Source organism: Chelon labrosus, assembly GCF_963514085.1.
Source record: "Chelon labrosus genome assembly, chromosome: 22".
NCBI lineage: Eukaryota > Metazoa > Chordata > Actinopteri > Mugiliformes > Mugilidae > Chelon > Chelon labrosus.
Window position 1 is genome coordinate 10,987,373 of NC_140355.1, and position 17,097 is coordinate 11,004,469.

At 40.7% G+C, this 17,097-nt stretch overlaps 2 protein-coding genes across 2 annotated transcripts; both read right to left on the minus strand.

Moving 5' to 3' along the window:
* Positions 1-186: 186 nt before the first annotated feature.
* Positions 187-1,820, minus strand: rln1 (relaxin 1). The gene is made up of 2 exons (XM_084572642.1): positions 1,407-1,820; positions 187-1,072 (listed from the first exon to the last, which is right to left on the minus strand). The coding sequence occupies exons 1-2, from the start codon at positions 1,600-1,602 to the stop codon at positions 723-725; spliced, it is 546 nt and encodes a 181-aa protein (XP_084428768.1). The 5' UTR covers positions 1,603-1,820; the 3' UTR covers positions 187-722.
* A 440-nt stretch (positions 1,821-2,260) lies between these two features.
* On the minus strand, positions 2,261-16,447 carry plgrkt (plasminogen receptor, C-terminal lysine transmembrane protein). The gene is made up of 5 exons (XM_084572879.1): positions 16,046-16,447; positions 15,553-15,646; positions 6,196-6,326; positions 5,637-5,746; positions 2,261-3,916 (listed from the first exon to the last, which is right to left on the minus strand). The coding sequence occupies exons 2-5, from the start codon at positions 15,631-15,633 to the stop codon at positions 3,789-3,791; spliced, it is 450 nt and encodes a 149-aa protein (XP_084429005.1). The 5' UTR covers positions 15,634-15,646; positions 16,046-16,447; the 3' UTR covers positions 2,261-3,788.
* Between the last annotated feature and the right edge of the window lie 650 nt (positions 16,448-17,097).

Consider the following 17,097-nt stretch of genomic DNA (forward strand, 5'->3'; position numbering starts at 1 on the left):
TTTTAGTTTGGTATTGATTTAAAGATGACAACATATATTGTAGTGTATACTCCAGTTATTATACATTTTATATTTTATTATACATATTATACACGTGGCCGTTTTTACTGCGTTGAGACGATGCAGTGACGATGTTATCGCGCGGTTTTATTCGCGGGTCAAGTGTTAAACTTTGGTGTGAAAGGGTTAAAGGAAAGAAATGAAGCACTCCTTTGCTGTATTATCCTCAGGGTGTCGACAGAAAATGATAAGGCAGGCGTAACGTTGAATGAAAACCAGCAATAAGTTCACAGCAGCCTTAATGCCGCTAATGTGCGACATCGTCCGGCGTTAGCACTTGAGTCAGATAAGTCTGCAGGCCACAATACGGATGCTGTTTATTGCTCGAGACAATATACGATGCTGCTCAACATTTCATATTAACACAGTATTTGAAAATTTATTCTCAAGGATACAGACAGGGCGATGTACAGTACACCCAGAGGATGAGAAACAAAATGCCACATAAGTGAGGAGGATGAAGAAAACAACAGAGGCGTGATGATGGGGTTCATACTGTTGTGTGGATATTAAGTGCAATAAGACACGAGTGGAAACAGCTAACTGCATTCTACTGTGTAAATTTACCACTGTCCATTGATGCACATCATGTCACAACCCCTCTGCCATGACTCATCCCTTCTCCTTCCCCTCCCCGCAACCCACCCCCGCCCCCCTTTGCCTCAGCACAAGCGTCCAATATCGTTCTTGGTGCAGCCCTGGTTACAGCACATCCCCGCCACGCCCAGAGAAAAGTTCCTCTTCTTCTTGCTGGGTATGGGCCAGTCGGCCGAAGCCGGGTTCCCTTCTTGCTCACCTAAAAACTTGGAAGGCTGGGACTGCCTGATCTGGGCTGGGACGTCCAGCGGCTGCCTGTCGCCTAAGGCGCCGTAAAGGGCCAGGAGGTCTGCCAGGGAGTAAGAGGAGGCAATGTAGCGGGGGGACCGGTTATCTGCGAGCTCTGCGCCGTGTTGCAAGGTGAGCTGGTTGTCTTCTGCTGAAACGTCACTGAAGGAACTCCATGGGAAAGAGTCTGGAGAGAGAAAATGAGCCAAAAATTATTTATTTATTTAGCTGAAAAACAGGCAAAAAGGAATAAAGCTTACTGCACTTAAGAATGGCAATTAAAAGATGTATTTTTCAAGAACTGACAACATAAAACTGATAATTATGCCTTAAAAGCAGCTAATGAAAATAGACTATCAATCTAAAGTGTCATGTGTAAAAATGTAAGAACATTTAATAGCCAGTTGGCCTTACTGACAAATTAATTTCTACTTTACATGTGTGCTATTTTTTGAGCCACACTAGTCCAATTAGTGCGCACAAGTGAGGCAATTACTGTAAGTGCAGCAGTATTAACTCACCTAAGTCCCCCTCTGTGGACCGTTTCCACCGGGAGCCGCCGCAGGTGAAAATGACCGCTCTGATAAACTCTCTCCCGCACAGTTTCACCCCGTAGTCCCTGGGTACGATCAGCCTGCTCATCATGTCAGCCTTCACGCAGTTGCAGATGCCACCGATGCACACCACGGCAACGGCAAGGCTCAGTCTCCAGAGCATTTTTTTGTTTTTTGTTTTTCTTTCTCCCCCCACTCGCCCTGAAAGTAACTGAACGAGGCGGCTGGTTGGAGCTGCACAGGTGGGTCAGATGAGTTCCACCTCAGATCTGATGGGGGGTCTCAATCCTTGATTTTCAGGCAGCAGTCGTCTCTCAGAGCCCTTGTCTTTATGAACTTGTCCTCTTCTGGTTCTCTCTTAGCCAGTGGACACAGCCTTATATAGTCCCAGTCACTAGTTCACACATCTGCCTGTGTATTCACCCCCAACCCTACCTCTCTCCCTCCCTTCCTCCCTCCCTCCCTCTCACCCTCCATGCCTCCCTCCCCAGACCCACACAAAGAAACAACCACACACGCGTCATTTAGATTGATGACAATGACGTACTTGGAGTTATTTCTTTCATGTTGTAATATTATAATATTATTAAGTGTGAGAATGCACACATTACTCACAGACCGCCTCAGTTGGAAGACAAGAAAACAGCCACAGCGATGATTTTGGAAATGCACAAAAAGCATGTACGACATCTTGTTCATTTTTCCAGGGAGAAATTAAGCTAGTGAGAGCTTTAGGCTTCTATTAACACCAAAACTAAATGTTTGTTTTACAGGTTAGTGGCTTTAGTGTTGTCACAAAAGATGATCTGAAAAGATAACGACGTTGCAATAATTTTTTTTTATTATTGAATTTACAAAATATAGCTTTGAGACGTCAAACACAAATTAAAATTATGGCAAAAGCACAGACTGCATAAATATCAGCACCCTGCGATATTTTACATTCAATGAAAACTATTGTGACAATAAAAATAAAGGCTGCAATAACTTTGGTATAAAGATCTCTAGCATTTTAAAGTCCACTCTTTCTAATAAATTACTCTCTTTTTGTTCATTTGAAATGTTTTAGCGACGCAGTTTGAAAGAATAATAATCTTTAGCTGTCAGGAAAAATGCTTAATGATTCTGATCCCTCCTTTAGCTGCTTTGGTTTATTTCCAACTAAGAATCCACTTATGGTCTCAGGAACTGTTTTTCAAAAGCCTAAAGTTTCCTTCTGACCACTGGTTGTCTGAGGTTTCACCATGGTTCTAAAGACCTGAGACTATTGGGCAAATTAACTTCATAACAATCTGCTCCACTCCTGTCCAGTAGGTGGCGACAATGCAAAGATTATGCAGCAATGACAAAGAGCTGTGCTGCTGTTAATTGTGACTTACTGCTTTGCAAATGTTGTCAGCCAGCAGATTTAACATGCTGGACATTTAAGTAAGAAAAGAGATTTTACAAACAATTGCAAAGCCTGATCATTAGATATGGGGTAAAAATTATCATTTTTGTAGTTTTCTGGCTTACGTTTTCAAAATTGGCGCAGGTGGACGGTAAATTAATAGGTTGTAATTTTGTCGTATAGAGCTTTCTCTATTTGGAATTTTATGTCTGAAAAAAACAACATGGATATTTCTAGTGATTTTATCCTTTCATTATGCATTAGCATGTCCAAGCAACCCAGTGGTTAACCTGCTAAACTGTGGCCTCTAGATACAAAGCATTGTCACAACCGACGGGTGATGTTAGTTAAACGGCAATCTTTTTCTGTATCAGAAAAGCCCCGACCTCAGTCTACCTGTTCTTTTCAAATCATACAACCCACAGAGCAGAAAGAGAGAAAATCATTTCCACTGAACTTAATTTACAAGACCGTGGTACGGTTCTCAGTCTTTTAGGACAGGTCCTGTGGTGGAAGCAGCAGGTGAAGCAGCTTTCTTTGTTAACACATTAGCCATATGAGCCAGGTATACTGATGCTTTACCAGGGCTCTGTTATTCAGGAGTGTTACTGCCCTCTACTGGTCTAAAAACACTTAATGCAGCTTTAATTAGGACCATGATCAACAAGCATTTACAGCGTTCGCTTATTATTATCTATCAAATTATTTTATTATATACTTTAAATGAATTACAGCTACTGCACCTGTTGTACTGACCACAACACAATGTCATTATACTGATCAGTATAGCTAAGAATCTAACTCCAGGTCCATGATACAGAATTAGTGCAAACCCATGGACTGTGATTAAAAAAAAAAAAAAAAAAACAGTTGTTTTCAATAACTAGGTACAAACAGGAGATGTGAATGTACCCAATGGACGATTTGGATTTTTACCCCTTATCACAACTACTGCATCATCATTTCTCCAAGATGGAGGCCAGGCCGCTTCTAGCCCTGCGGGCCTTCTCTATGCTATCGAAGGTTGGAACCCCGGCAGGCAAGTCCAGGCGGTCACGTTCAAACGCCATGATATTCTCAGCCTCCCCTAAAGGTATGATGAAAAAAACAAAAAAACAATGTGTTGTAATGTGTCAAATTGGAATTGCTGGAACTGCTTTTTGAATTCAAATAAACTGATTGAACAATGAATTAATGTGGAAGCGTAATCACTGGGTTTCTGACTCCCTGGGTCGCCACTAATGGCAGAGAACAAACAATAATTTTGAAGGGAGGTTTATTACAGTATAGTGAAAATACAGTATATTCATCTTACACAACAAAAGAGAAAATCAAAACTGTCAGTGTGGATGTTAATGAGAAGCAAGCAAACGAAATGGGTTATTATGAAAATGGGAAAGTTGTGTGGGTTTATTAAGGTGTTTGCTTAAAACTACAAAACCCCCTTATAAGGCATCAATGCCTGGTGGTGTATAAACTGACATTCGGTAATCATTTTCAAGATTAAAGTTGTACTTTTACTGAGGAAAACTGAGGTTTTCTGTAATGGTCGTGGGATGTAAATTTGTTGTAAAATCTCCAAATAAAACAAATGCTCATAAATATGAGAGAAAATCCAAAGAGAGAATAAAGTCAAAGCTTAACAAGAGAAAAAAATAAACTCTGAGGGGAAATGTCCAAACCACATTAGACGGTTGGATTAACTCCATTCGTTACTGGTAAACAGGAAATGTCACTCTCACCCTACTGTACCACAAAACCCAGAGAGGCAGAACCAGTTATATCCTTACATCTGTCCACTGTGTTGCAGTTCCCAATGCACCGAAGTCATCCTTTCAACTTAACCGGTACATTTTCTGTCATATGTTTATGAAAATATGATTGATTCTGGGTGAAACTGGTCACTGTTCAAATTTGATCTCTGACAATATCTGATATGTTTTTCTCGTGTCATATATAGAAACTTATCTTCAGTAGTTTCAAATATCAAAGAGCAGGGCTGGGTTTAAAAAATTCATTTTCCGATCCTAATCGATCCAACACGGATTTGCAAAACGCTCGGATAGATTTTTTGAAATGCACGCCATCTGCTGCATCCTCTCGTTAGAAATCTCCATGCGGTCTCACGAGGACAAAGTTTCACAGGATGAATCACCCGACGTTAGTTGTCGTGAGGGTGATCCAAAACATGGCAACGTGACTGAAGCTGATTGGATTTAAAAATGATGACGGCAGAGAAGAGCTGCACAAACTCAAAGCCGTAGGCAAAACATTGTAGAAACATCACAAATCTCTGGAACCAATGACAACATTAGTTTTTTTTTTTGGACATTTTCATAACAACCAAAACTGTTGTTTGTGCCTCTAAATGAATTGATATGGGATCAAATCAAATCACTTAAAGAAATCAGTAGCGAGACCCAGCCCCATTTAAGAGTATATTTATTAACATTAATTAGGGCATGACTCAGTTTTACATCCTCAGAACAGCTTTTCTGTTAATGAGTCCATAGCTGAGGTTACTAATTAATTATCCTGAAAACCTCGTCAACGTGCTTGTTGGAAGGCTCGAGTACATACTTATTCTCATTCAGCTGCAGGAGGCGGCTGAAATCAGCTAAGTACTTTGCTTTTCTAAAAAACTGCCAAATGAATAGAGGGATGGATGACTCAGTGTTGGGATTTCTTCATATATATATATGAATATTTAAGTTAAGGATATTGTGATGATAATTAATGACCGCTGAGTTGTACTTGGTTAAAATGAAGTGGCACCTCGCTGGGTGCCTGGAGCTGTGTAGCCTTACCTCTCATACGATAAATGAGCGTCCCATAGGCGCTGTCCACCTGGTAGGCCAATATGAAGCCGAGTGGAATGATGGGAGCCAACAGGGCTGGTCTCTTTCTTTTAATGGCACTGAAGAAAAATACAAAGACAAAATAGTTTAAATAATATGTGGGAAGAAATGAATCTTGTATTTAAATCAAAAAACACAGACATTTTTATTTTTTTTAGATTTGAAAGTCAGACCCAGAGAAGAAAATATGAATAAAAGCCATTTAAATGTACTCGTGTCACCATCGGTAGGCCGTTTGAGTTTTTTTTTTTAAGCAAGACTGTAACGTGACCTGGACTTGACTACTGTGTCTAACACTTAGAAAATGTCATAGACAGAGCTGCATCAGTAAAGGCCACTGGATGACTGGAAGTGTGATTCATTTAAAAGCCAAACTGTGAAGGATCACACATACAGGTGCATTATCACTGTGTGTGTGGGTGTGTGTGTGTGTGTGTGTGTGGGTGTGTGTGTGTGTGTAAGAGAGAAAGACAAACAGCTCTGGTTTGACCTCAGCTATAAATCTCACCCCACAGTGAGTCCTGTTGCGGCCAAGGTAAAGAAAGACCCAAAGTAGTTCAGAAACTCCCTGGACCAGGCGATCTGCATGGCCATCTGACGTTCTCTCATCTGGTTCTGCATCAGGATCTGACGCTCCATCTACGCACACACAGGAGAAAAACACGAAGAGCGTCATCAGGCAGACAGATTTTTAAAATTAAATTTGGGCACTGCCTTCTGCTTCAATTTACTTAACTTTATAACACGAAACACTTAAAAAATAATTCAATTAACAAGCAAATCAAAAACTAAAAGCCTTACTAGTAAGTCAGCCTGGTCGCTATATCAGCTGATATTAGCTTACTGCGGATATTGGTGTATTTTCAACCAGTGAGCAAGAAAACATTGTCGATTCATTTGTAAACATCCTGGATAAAAAAATAATCCAGCATAGATGGTTCTCTATATTTGTTACAGACTAATCACGTTATAAACTGGAAGGCAAAGGTATCAAAGCAGTGAGACCCTCAGAGAGACAGAGGTGGGGGTCAAAGGGAACAGAGACAGCCCGTCCACGTTCAGTAACACTGCTTCCATGCTGATGAACCTCCGCCAGACAAATCCTTTGTCTGCCGCTTCCTGTTGGGCACACGCACCCACTCATATCTTCACGCACGCAAATACACGCACCCCAAATAACAATCGCTGCAGAGTGTGACTGAGTGACATTCTCATTTAAATAGGCTTTATTCTCCAAAAGTGAATGTGTCAAAGATGAGCTTTTATTTCCGCTGAGCAGGAAAGTGACATTAACTCAGCAATGATGCAAAGGTCAAAAGAAAGGGCCATTCAGCTGAGCTGATGACACAAGTGGATGACAGAAATTACAACGTGTCAGAGAGACAGAGCGTTGGTTTGTTGGTATCTGTGTATATCAGCGTTAACAGAGCTAAAGAGAATCAAACTGTGAGACTTGTCTCTTCTAGGTTTTGGGATAGAATGAGTTGTTCCTGTGAACAGATGTACATTTCATACTGGTCTCAATATTTGCAAGCAAAGAAATATCACTTAGCATGCTTCTACGATCCAAGGCAAAACTGTAAAAAACTGAAATCCCTGAACACAGCACGGTGTAGTTTACCCAGGCTGACTTAAACAAACAGAGCTACTAAAAGCCGACTGTCTGTCTGTCAGTCACTTCGACAACATTTCATGAGGGAGTTGGCAACGTGTTGACCAACTCCCAGCATGAAATGTATTTAACTTGTCACACAGTAAGAATAAGGGGCGAGCGTGATAAGCCAGCCCTCCCTCGGAGCCCGTCTGTGGGCGTGAGAAATGGTCTCCATGGCGGCAACCAGGCATCGGCTTCTTTCAGGCAGAAATGTTCTCATTGGTTAAATGACTGGAGTAATAATGGCCCTCAGCGATTCATATTTCTGAAATAAAAGCGTGATCAGGAATAATTTCACATGAATAATGCACCTCTTTCTTTATCACAATAGTGTTTTCGTCACATACCCCGGTATACAATATTTATGCATATATAGCACTGCTTGACCTCCCGCATTTATTCATTTACTTCGTATAATTTGTATACATATGCAACTGCACACACAGTTACTACTGTAATGTTATTTTAAGTTGGCACTTCTTACACACTGTGCTTTCATATATGAGAGCACAGAAACTGTACTAATCGAACACTATAGGTGGTTGACATATGACGTCCTTTGTTCCCCTGTTGAGACCGTGTATAGGATATCAAGTGGGGTAATTAACTGACTTGAATGCCTGGCTGTCAATAAAAGGTCACTAACTGAGGAGAAGGAAAAGCACCGAGAGCAAAAGCCACTCGCATTAACGAAGCGCAACCAACCCTTAAATGTATTCTAATCTGATTGCACGTGCACAGTTAGACCGCTTGTGGAGAATGAAATTAGACAGTGAGGCTAAATCCACTCAAACAGCTCAGAGCGTAGTATTGAGCAAAATATTTGGGCAGGTTATATGTTCAGATTTGTAGCCGTCAGCAGTGAGACAAACAATCCCATGAGGGTGGTGTCTGATTGGCAGATTTGATGACGCATTTTTGGATTACCTGGAAGCAAGGCTGTGTACCCAATAGGGGCGACAGAGCAAGAAGCTGCAATTCTTTTTCAATGAAAGCAAGCGGTATCAAACTGACACCTGAGACCTGTTGCTATGTGACAAGTTCGATGTGCTACATATCAGAGAGTTGAGCTGGAGCCCCCCCCCCCCCCCCCCAAAGTCTCCCTCATCAGGCGAAACAAACGTCACCACACCCCGAGAATGTGCACTTCTGCTTTGTAGGGTAGATGGAGATGGGATGCAGGGTGAGGAACCTGACTCACCAGAGAAGTAGATCAGTCTTGAGTTAAATTCTCATCATGTATCTGACATCACCACCATCATAAACTGTGTGTTTGAGAAGTTTCTGTTGAAATGTTGATGCTTTTGTTTGGCATGAAACTAACTTTGGGAATCCACTGCTGTCAACAAGTACAACACTCTCCAGGATGGAGGAAGCTGCAAACGTTTTGAAACCATGGGATGAAACTGGGATCTTTCATCCTGTGTACTGTATATGAAAACCTCATACTGCAGAGACAGAGACTCTTAGTTGAGCAATATTTCAAAGTAATGGAAATTACAAAAAGAAGACTTCTGCAATCAACGCTATTAATTCCTATAATTCCTTATTAATTCCTGGGGCGTCCGCTGAGTTAAATTACTTAATAATAGTGAAGTCAAGTATGCCTCATTACAATTAGACAAAACTGAAATAGAAACTAAATGCAGCCCGGTGTTATTAATGAGTCAATAACACGGAGTCATGCTTTCGATGAGAACTTTTTCAGGTAAAGAAAAGGGAAATAACCCGTTCATTCACAGAGCCACCGCACAGGAGCGAGAAATGTGTAGCCACATAAAGGTGGTGACATAAATAGAGATCATCCCTTACCTCATCTTAAAAAAAAATCCTAAAACAGGAAGTGGACCAGAGATACGTGATGTTTCACATCTTATTCCAGCAAATAAACTTAAACTGTGAAGTATTTTTATGACTGTATAAATTTTTTTAAATTAAATTACATTAAAGGGGAACTACTATTTTTTTTACAACCTGGACCTTATTTCTGGCATAAAATACGATCGTTTACTCATCCACATAACTTTGGTGTCGTTTTTTGTCATTCGGATGATATTTAAATCCGCGTATATCCATATAGTGGGAGTGAATGGGGCACTGCAACGCAGCCTCTAAATAACACATTATCTACCGCGAAACTCGTTAATTTCACCAATATTTTGTTATGTTTATCTAGTTCTATTCCCCGTTGAGTCCGGAGTTACCCGTTACCATCATCCAGGGTCTGCAGATTGACCTACTAACCTCTCACCTGGATGATGTCATCTCTGAGCGACGCACGCAGTCGGCTTGTTTACCTGTAATTTGCTAGTGCTAGTTATTTGCAACATGGCTGAATATTTTTCCGATTCTGAGGTTGTGGACGACGACTTTGTTTATGATGGACGTCCTTACCGTTTTGAGCCAGAGTATACGGATGAGGAGCTCGTTGAAAGGAGGATGCAGAGGCAGAGAGAGGAACAGCTGGCCAACTGCTGCAGTCCGCAAATAGACAACAGGTAACTCTCATAACAAAATATTGGTGAAATGAACGAGTTTCGCGGCAGATAATGCGTTATTTAGAGACTGCGTTGCGGTGCCCCATTCACTCCCCCTATACGGATATATGCAGATCTACAAAAAATGACACCAAAAGTTATATGGGTGAGTAAACGATCGTATTTTATGCCAGAAATAAGGTCCAGGTTGTAAAAAACAGTAATTCCCCTTTAAATAGTTTCTATCTCAACCTCTGTGAACTGTGCAGATTCACTATCGGTTTGTTTAGTGGCTTTTATGTCATTAGTTACTGCAATCATTAATAGACTTTATTCATTTATACATTTCATTTGGTACCAAAAGAAGTGCTGAGGTTTGCCAGCCTTTAATGCAGACCTTAAACCCGATACATCAAAAACACTTTGGGGACTCAGTCGTTTGTCGTCATTTTTGTTTTCAAGTTAAGGTCTCTTTCCATGTGACTGCGACGAACCCATGACTGATAACTGGAGGTATGGGCCCGAAGAAATCGATCAGTGTTATTTTTGCCTAGTAGTACATGTGTACTTCAAAACTAAGCATCGTGTCTGCCTCGGGGCACCTTCACAATGGATGACCAAGAGATTTCGAGGCAAGACTGGACATGCAGCAGCAAATTACACAATAACTCCTGAGACAGTGACTGGAAAAAGCAGTGAAGAAAAAGTGAAAGGAAGAAATGAGCCACAGCAAGCTCACTCTGAAGGTGACAGAGTGAGAGCAAAACCAAGACGAAGCCAAGCGGGAAATTCATTGACATTTACTGCAAGCTTACTCAAAGCGGGACAATACCATCAAACAACATCATTATTTGAGTACCCTTTCAAAACTGATTAGTGACATGGAAAAAAGTAAGAATAAAATACTTTAGAGTTGTTAAAAAAAATTATAAAATCATATCAAGGGTTTTAGTTGAGGGGGCCGGATTAGGATCGTTCTTTATGGAGTGATAAGTGGAAGCCGTCTAAATCTGAGTCCTGTGGTCTCGTCGTACCAAGACTTCAAAAGATCTCCTATGCCAACAAAAAAAAAAGAGAGAGCTTTGAAATAAATCATTAAACTGCAAGAAAAAAAATCTCCAAGTGGTGCAGATTCGTCCAGGGAAAGAAAATCCAGCCCAACGTTTGATATAAGTGGAAGAAACCTAAAATTTGCTCACAGGATCTGCAACTCATTCTGTTACTGGGCAGAAGCAAAAGCTCACTTTTGCTTCAAGTACTGTGCAGCTTGTAGTCATTGATTACTCCACCTAATCTACCTGAAGTACTATAACCAATACAGCTGTACTTATTCTTTAACTGGACATACATCCAGCTTTGAATAAAAAATTGCATCCCCTGTGTTTTTCATAACTGGATAGATTATTGAAAGATGTCTACGCTAAAGTGAAAGTCCATTATCATATATCATATATTGTACATATACTGTATGGCAGTCTCAAAGTTTGCACATCATCTTTTATGTATATTGCACCAGCTTCCAAAGTAGTTGTGTTGACACAAAAAATGTTTTCACCTCAATTCAGGTTTTTGGTGAGCTCAAAGGAACTTTCAACGTTCAGAAAACTATTTTCTATCTTCAAACAGTGAAGCTAAAACTTCCAAGTGAAGAAACACTGGTCACACTCATTTCAAGTGGGAGATGACTTTAACTAGTTCGCTACTTTTCCTGAAACCATTACTGAAGTCATTTGGACCTGCGCGGGGAAGATTGGCTGTCCCTGTTGTTTACCTCAGCTCTGATTCAGACTTGTTTTTTTTAATCTCACTGATTAACAGTAAACACACCTCATCGTTTCTCAAAAGAGACAGTTAGTCATGCCTTTGTCATTTCATAATTTCATCTTCCTGTGCTGAAACCAAATCACTGCTCTCCTGTATTAAACACTGCCGTTAACCAGAACATATTAATACTGATCGTAAGATTACTATTTCTCATCCTCTCGTGTCCCACCTCCCCTTTTCTCTGTCTCTTCCCAGCCAGCCTCAAGCAGAGCGGTCCCCCACGACTGAGTTCTGCTTCTTCCTGTTAGCAGGGAGTTTTTCTGACCACAGGTCTTAGCGCTAGTTTCAGTAACATCACAGCTTTTCTACAATTAATACTTGCCGGCTCCATTGTCAGTCCATCTCTCTGACATCCATTAGTATCACAAACTCTTGTTTGTATCATATACTGTAGATAGATAGACAGAGAGATAGACAGAGAGATAGATAGATAGATAGATAGATAGATAGATAGATAGATAGATAGATAGATACTGTATATGCACACCTAGCTTGTGGCCTCTTAAGTCATTTATTTTAGCTAATATGATCAAATAGCTGAAATCAGGGAAACTGGCAAGTGGGATATCTGTTCCTGAGCCTATGCTCTTTGGTATTGATGGTGTGGGTCGCGTGTAACTTTATTGCAATTTAATTCATATTACTGGTGTTCCAATTTTATTTCCATAACCGCTGTGTAATGTTGACGGGGTTGGGACATTAGAATGGGGTGCGCAGCCAAAAAAGTTTGGGAACTGCTGGTGTAGAGAGTGGTGGACATTGTTCATAATGGATCTGCCCCTGATGTCAGGGACTCCAGCTCTGCCCCTAACACAGAGCCCTCCTGTACCAGTTCGTCCAGCTGAGAGGTGCCCTTCTTCCTAGTGCTGCCTCCCCAGCACACCACAGCGTAGAAGGGGGTACCGGCAACAATAGTCTGGCAAAACATGTCCAGCAGCTTCCGGCAGATGTTAAGATCTTAGCCTCCTGAGGAAATACAGACGGCTCTAAACCTTTTTGTATACTGAGTCTATGTTAGCCAACCAGTCCAGTTTGTGATCCAGCTGTAGACCCAGGTACTTACATGTCTGAACCACCTCTACACACTCCCTGTTGATGATTATGGGCTGCAGGTGGGGCCTGGACCTCCAGAAATCCACTACTATCATTGGGTTTAGCTATATTGATCAGAAGGTGGTTCATTTCACACCAGATTCTTGTTCTCCTGCTCTTGTCCATCCCTGATATAACTTTTTCTGTCTCTCTACCTGGTCGGCGGTCGCCCTCAAACAGGTGGGTACCGCCACAGGAACTGGGTTCTGCTCAAGGGCTAAATGTTTCAATTCCTTGCTACCTCCACCTTACTGCGCTGGTAGGTAGGGTTGGGGTTCCATGAGCTTGCAACTAAACTTATTATCAGAAGAGGTTGACTTTGTAAAGATGAAAGAGTGTACTTATATTTTTTTATGTTTTAGAAGTTGTAAATTCATGTTTTTGCAAAAAGGACTCATGGAATCATGTTGAGAAAGTAACGACAGTGGTCTAATTTAAGTTAAATATAATGTACAAAAAAAAGTGGCGGTCTTGGCTCACCTCCCTTCAACTCAAACCCACTCAGGCTCACATCAAAAGCACAACCCTGTTATTAACAACCAATACCCATTCTTCAATATGAAGCGAACAAAGACGATACTTGCGTCATTTCAGAGCTGCTATTTGTCCGGAAGACATGCGTCATACAGTCATGCCCATGCCCACTGAATTCTCAAGAAATGCTTAATTTGGAGGCCACGATTCAAACACAATGGCCAATGATCGAGGATCAATTAGCCATGACTGACGTGACAATGACAAGCGGTCATTTTTGACATCTTAATGCAGGGGCAGGCAATTGTGTAGCTTCGTATAGATATTCTAAAATTGCTAGGGTCAATTTAACACAGTTGGTCATGTCAAAATACAATTTGAATGCTGAAATGAAAAGCAGTTAAATGATTTCCTTTTAAAGACAGATGTTATACCATTAGCCTTTAGCGATCCCAAAAATGTTAATTTGAATGTTAGACGTCGAAGTTTGATTCATGTTGGGCCAAGGTCTTGAAAAGCACAATAAAATATAAGCTACTGTGTTTCAACTTTCAACGTGTTTTAAGCAGACAGATGATCAAAAATGTGTTACTAATTAGATTTGGAGTCTGAATAATAAATATGAAACTATCTGTAGTAAGTTAAGCAAATTAAACAATGCAGAGCCACTACAGCAATGCATAAACAAGGGTCTAATATTGTCCCATGAGTCATCCTCACGACCCGAACGAAGGCGCTCCGAAACTCAATTGCCAACCCTTTGCCATCACTGAACAATATTAGTCATCATCTACCACATTTCCAGCTGGGAGAACAGCAGAAAAAAATTAAGGGGCAGACCACACAACAAACCTTTTCGGTGTAAGTCGGATAATGTCATTGGGGTTATGACAGTCACACCTCCCACCTGCTGCTCGGCAGCTCGAAGGCGAAAATAAATCACAAGGAAATTGCCTTCAAAAAAGGGAGCAAAAAAAGCTATTGTTCAAATGAAAAAAAAAACAAAAAATAATGAGCTCAATAAAACCTGTGTCCTCTAAATGGAAATGCTAACATTTGAACTGGAGCTCGTATCTCTGGCTTTGACGCAGCGGGATCCGAGAAAGAAAAGTAAATGTCAGACTGCGCAGACTTGTGCGAAAGCCCTGATGAGAGGTTTCAGAGTGTATTTGTGCTATGTTCATTAGTGCATTTACCCGATTACCCTTGAATATTACATAGCTCCATGTTAACTCTGGTAATTCAATGAAAGACACCTGAATAATAATTGAAACTAAAAACATGACTGCACCACTGCTGTAACAGTGAACCTGGGAATCATAAGTTCTTCTAAACAATGTTTGATTAATTTATGGAGAATTTCAACTGTCCACCTACTCAAATGTATTTTGTTAAATGATATGTAAACATAACAAATATAAACGACACCTCAGCCAGCTGTAATTAGTGCTTTTAGTCCCTCTAACACTTTCATTAAGTGGTGTAGAGGGACAGCTGTAGGACTCATGTGTGAATACAGCAGTTGCTTTTTTGTTTTACTGAGTTAAAACTTTGTGAAAAGATGTAACTATTGTAACTCAACATTAACTATTGTAGCCACAACATTAAAACCACTGACAGGAGAAGTAAATAACATTGGCATCTTGTGACAATACAATGTTCTGTTGGGAAACCTTTGGACCTGGTATTCATGTGGATGTTATTTAGACATGTACCGCCCACCTAGACCAGACCAGACCAGACGAGACCAGGTACCCCCACCCCATAGCAATGACACTCCTTGAAGACAGCAGCCATCCCCAGAAGGATGCAGCCTGACACAAGCACACTAACAAACAACTCAAAAACACAGCACAAGGTGTTGACGTGGCCTCCAAATTCACTAGATCCCAAACAGATCAAGTATCTGTGGGATGATCCACAGAGGCCCCTCCCTTCAACTCATAGGACCCAAAGGCCCCCCCCCCCCCCCCCCCCCCCCCCCCACTAACAACATCCTGTTGCCAGACACCACAGGACACCCTCAGAAGGCCCATGTCTATTCTCTGATGAGTCACAACTGTTTTTAAGGCACAAGACAGACCTACACAATATTAGTAAGTTGGTCATAATGTTATGCCTGGTCGGTACATAACATTAACAATGTCAAGTTTTTTTGTTCTCTTTTTTGATGGTTGATCATTCATGATAGTGTCTGTGTGTTTTTTCAGGTGCAGGCTTGGGGTACAAACCACATTTTTGTTTTGTGTTCATTTTAAGTACTCTCATAATAGAATAAAGTTTCATTTTTTTTTATTTTTGTTTTATTTATAGCATGTGAGTGTGTGAATGGACCTGCACTCACCTGCAGCCTTGAGTTGTGAAGCATGAATTCTTGCTGCTTTTTTAAGTTTGCATCCATGGATTTGGACATTAGAAACCCCATGATGTCGCTGTGACTGTGGATGAGAAGATTCAGTGATTGAGCGATAAGCTGTACTCAACACAGGAGATGGCTGACTGAGTGACACGAGTCTAACTCCATTAAAACTGTATTTACTCCAGCACTTTTAGTGACCTTGCCAGTGTGCTTCAATGCAAACATCTTACAAGTCTTAGCTTTTACTCGAGCTTTATTTAATTCCGCTACTGGTCAACTAATTAGATGCAAACAATGTGCAAATTCTGGTTGTGTCGTGAAACGACCTGACGTGAAGTTACGTCTCTTAGCATTAACTGTTAAATTTGTGATATGTGCTAACGTTGCTAGCTTAAATTAAATTGTCTTTCATGCTTCTTGTGAAAGTTCTTGTTTTAACCTTCAGTGGCAAACTGGAAATGAAAGCCAGCATACATACCTAATACACTTGGAAGACTGTAAACTAAACGGACACTGTTTATAGGCTGAAGAGGACTCAAGGGTATGTCAATATCTTAAGAAAAACTACGGGGACCACGCTGCCAATACCGGAAGTAAATACATGTACTTCCGGCTGCACTTTCAAACTAAAATGTGTTTGGAATTGTTTTTCCGCTATAAATCAAATTCATCACAAGATAAGCTAAAGCTGTATTTTATCTACGTATTCATTGAACTGTCTCTGTTGTGTGTAAATATTTTAGTGTCTCTACAAAGGAGACTGTAAAGAAGTCCTTCATTGGTGAGAGTAAGTTGAGATCTGGCTCCCTCTGTTGGTGCTTTGTGAAAGTTTGAGTCTAAACCAGACACTTGGTTATTTGAATTTAGAAATTACAGGATTCTTTATTAGACAGAGGTGATGACAAGTATGGACAAACAGATATATATATATATATATTAAAAATAATAATAATCAGGCTGTACAACACCAGCCTGGGTCAACAATAATCCACATGTTAGACTTGACTTTGTCTTGGTTTTTACAGTCATTCTTGCACAAATAAATATGTTGTTGTTTTTTTTTTTTTTTTTTTTTGCACTGCCTTATTTTGCACGAACCACTACCTCACCACCTTATAGTTTTAGCAATTATTTATTTGTAAAGTTTCTTCCACCACCACACTGTATATATATTTCTATTTTTCTCTATATATTTTTCAGTGTTATTTTTTTGTATATTCATCCATTCATTCATTTTCTGTACCCGCTTATTCCTGTTAAAGGTCGCGGGGGTCTGCTGGAACCCCAGCTGTCATCAGGCTAGAGGCGGGGGTACACCCTGGACAGGTCGCCAGCCTATCGCAGGGTCAACACAGAGAGACAGACAACCATTCACACTCACATGCACACCTACGGCCAATTTAGAATCACCAATTAACCTAATGAGCATGTCTTTAGACAGTGGGAGGAAGCCGGAGTACCTGGACAGAACCCACGCAGACACAGGGAGAACATGCAAACTCCATACAGAAAGGCCCAGTCGGCCTATTT

Excerpts from the sequence above, each read along its gene's own strand:
- rln1 (XM_084572642.1), bottom strand. The coding sequence starts at position 1,602 with ATGCTCTGGAGACTGAGCCTTGCCGTTGCCGTGGTGTGCATCGGTGGC. Across the intron at positions 1,073-1,406 it reads GTCCACAGAGGGGGACTTAG|ACTCTTTCCCATGGAGTTCC; the intron begins GTGAGTTAATAC and ends TTCTCTCTCCAG.
- plgrkt (XM_084572879.1), bottom strand. The coding sequence starts at position 15,633 with ATGGGGTTTCTAATGTCCAAATCCATGGATGCAAACTTAAAAAAGCAG. Across the intron at positions 5,747-6,195 it reads GCAACAGGACTCACTGTGGG|TGCCATTAAAAGAAAGAGAC; the intron begins GTGAGATTTATA and ends ATTTTTCTTCAG. Across the intron at positions 3,917-5,636 it reads GCTCATTTATCGTATGAGAG|GGGAGGCTGAGAATATCATG; the intron begins GTAAGGCTACAC and ends TCATACCTTTAG.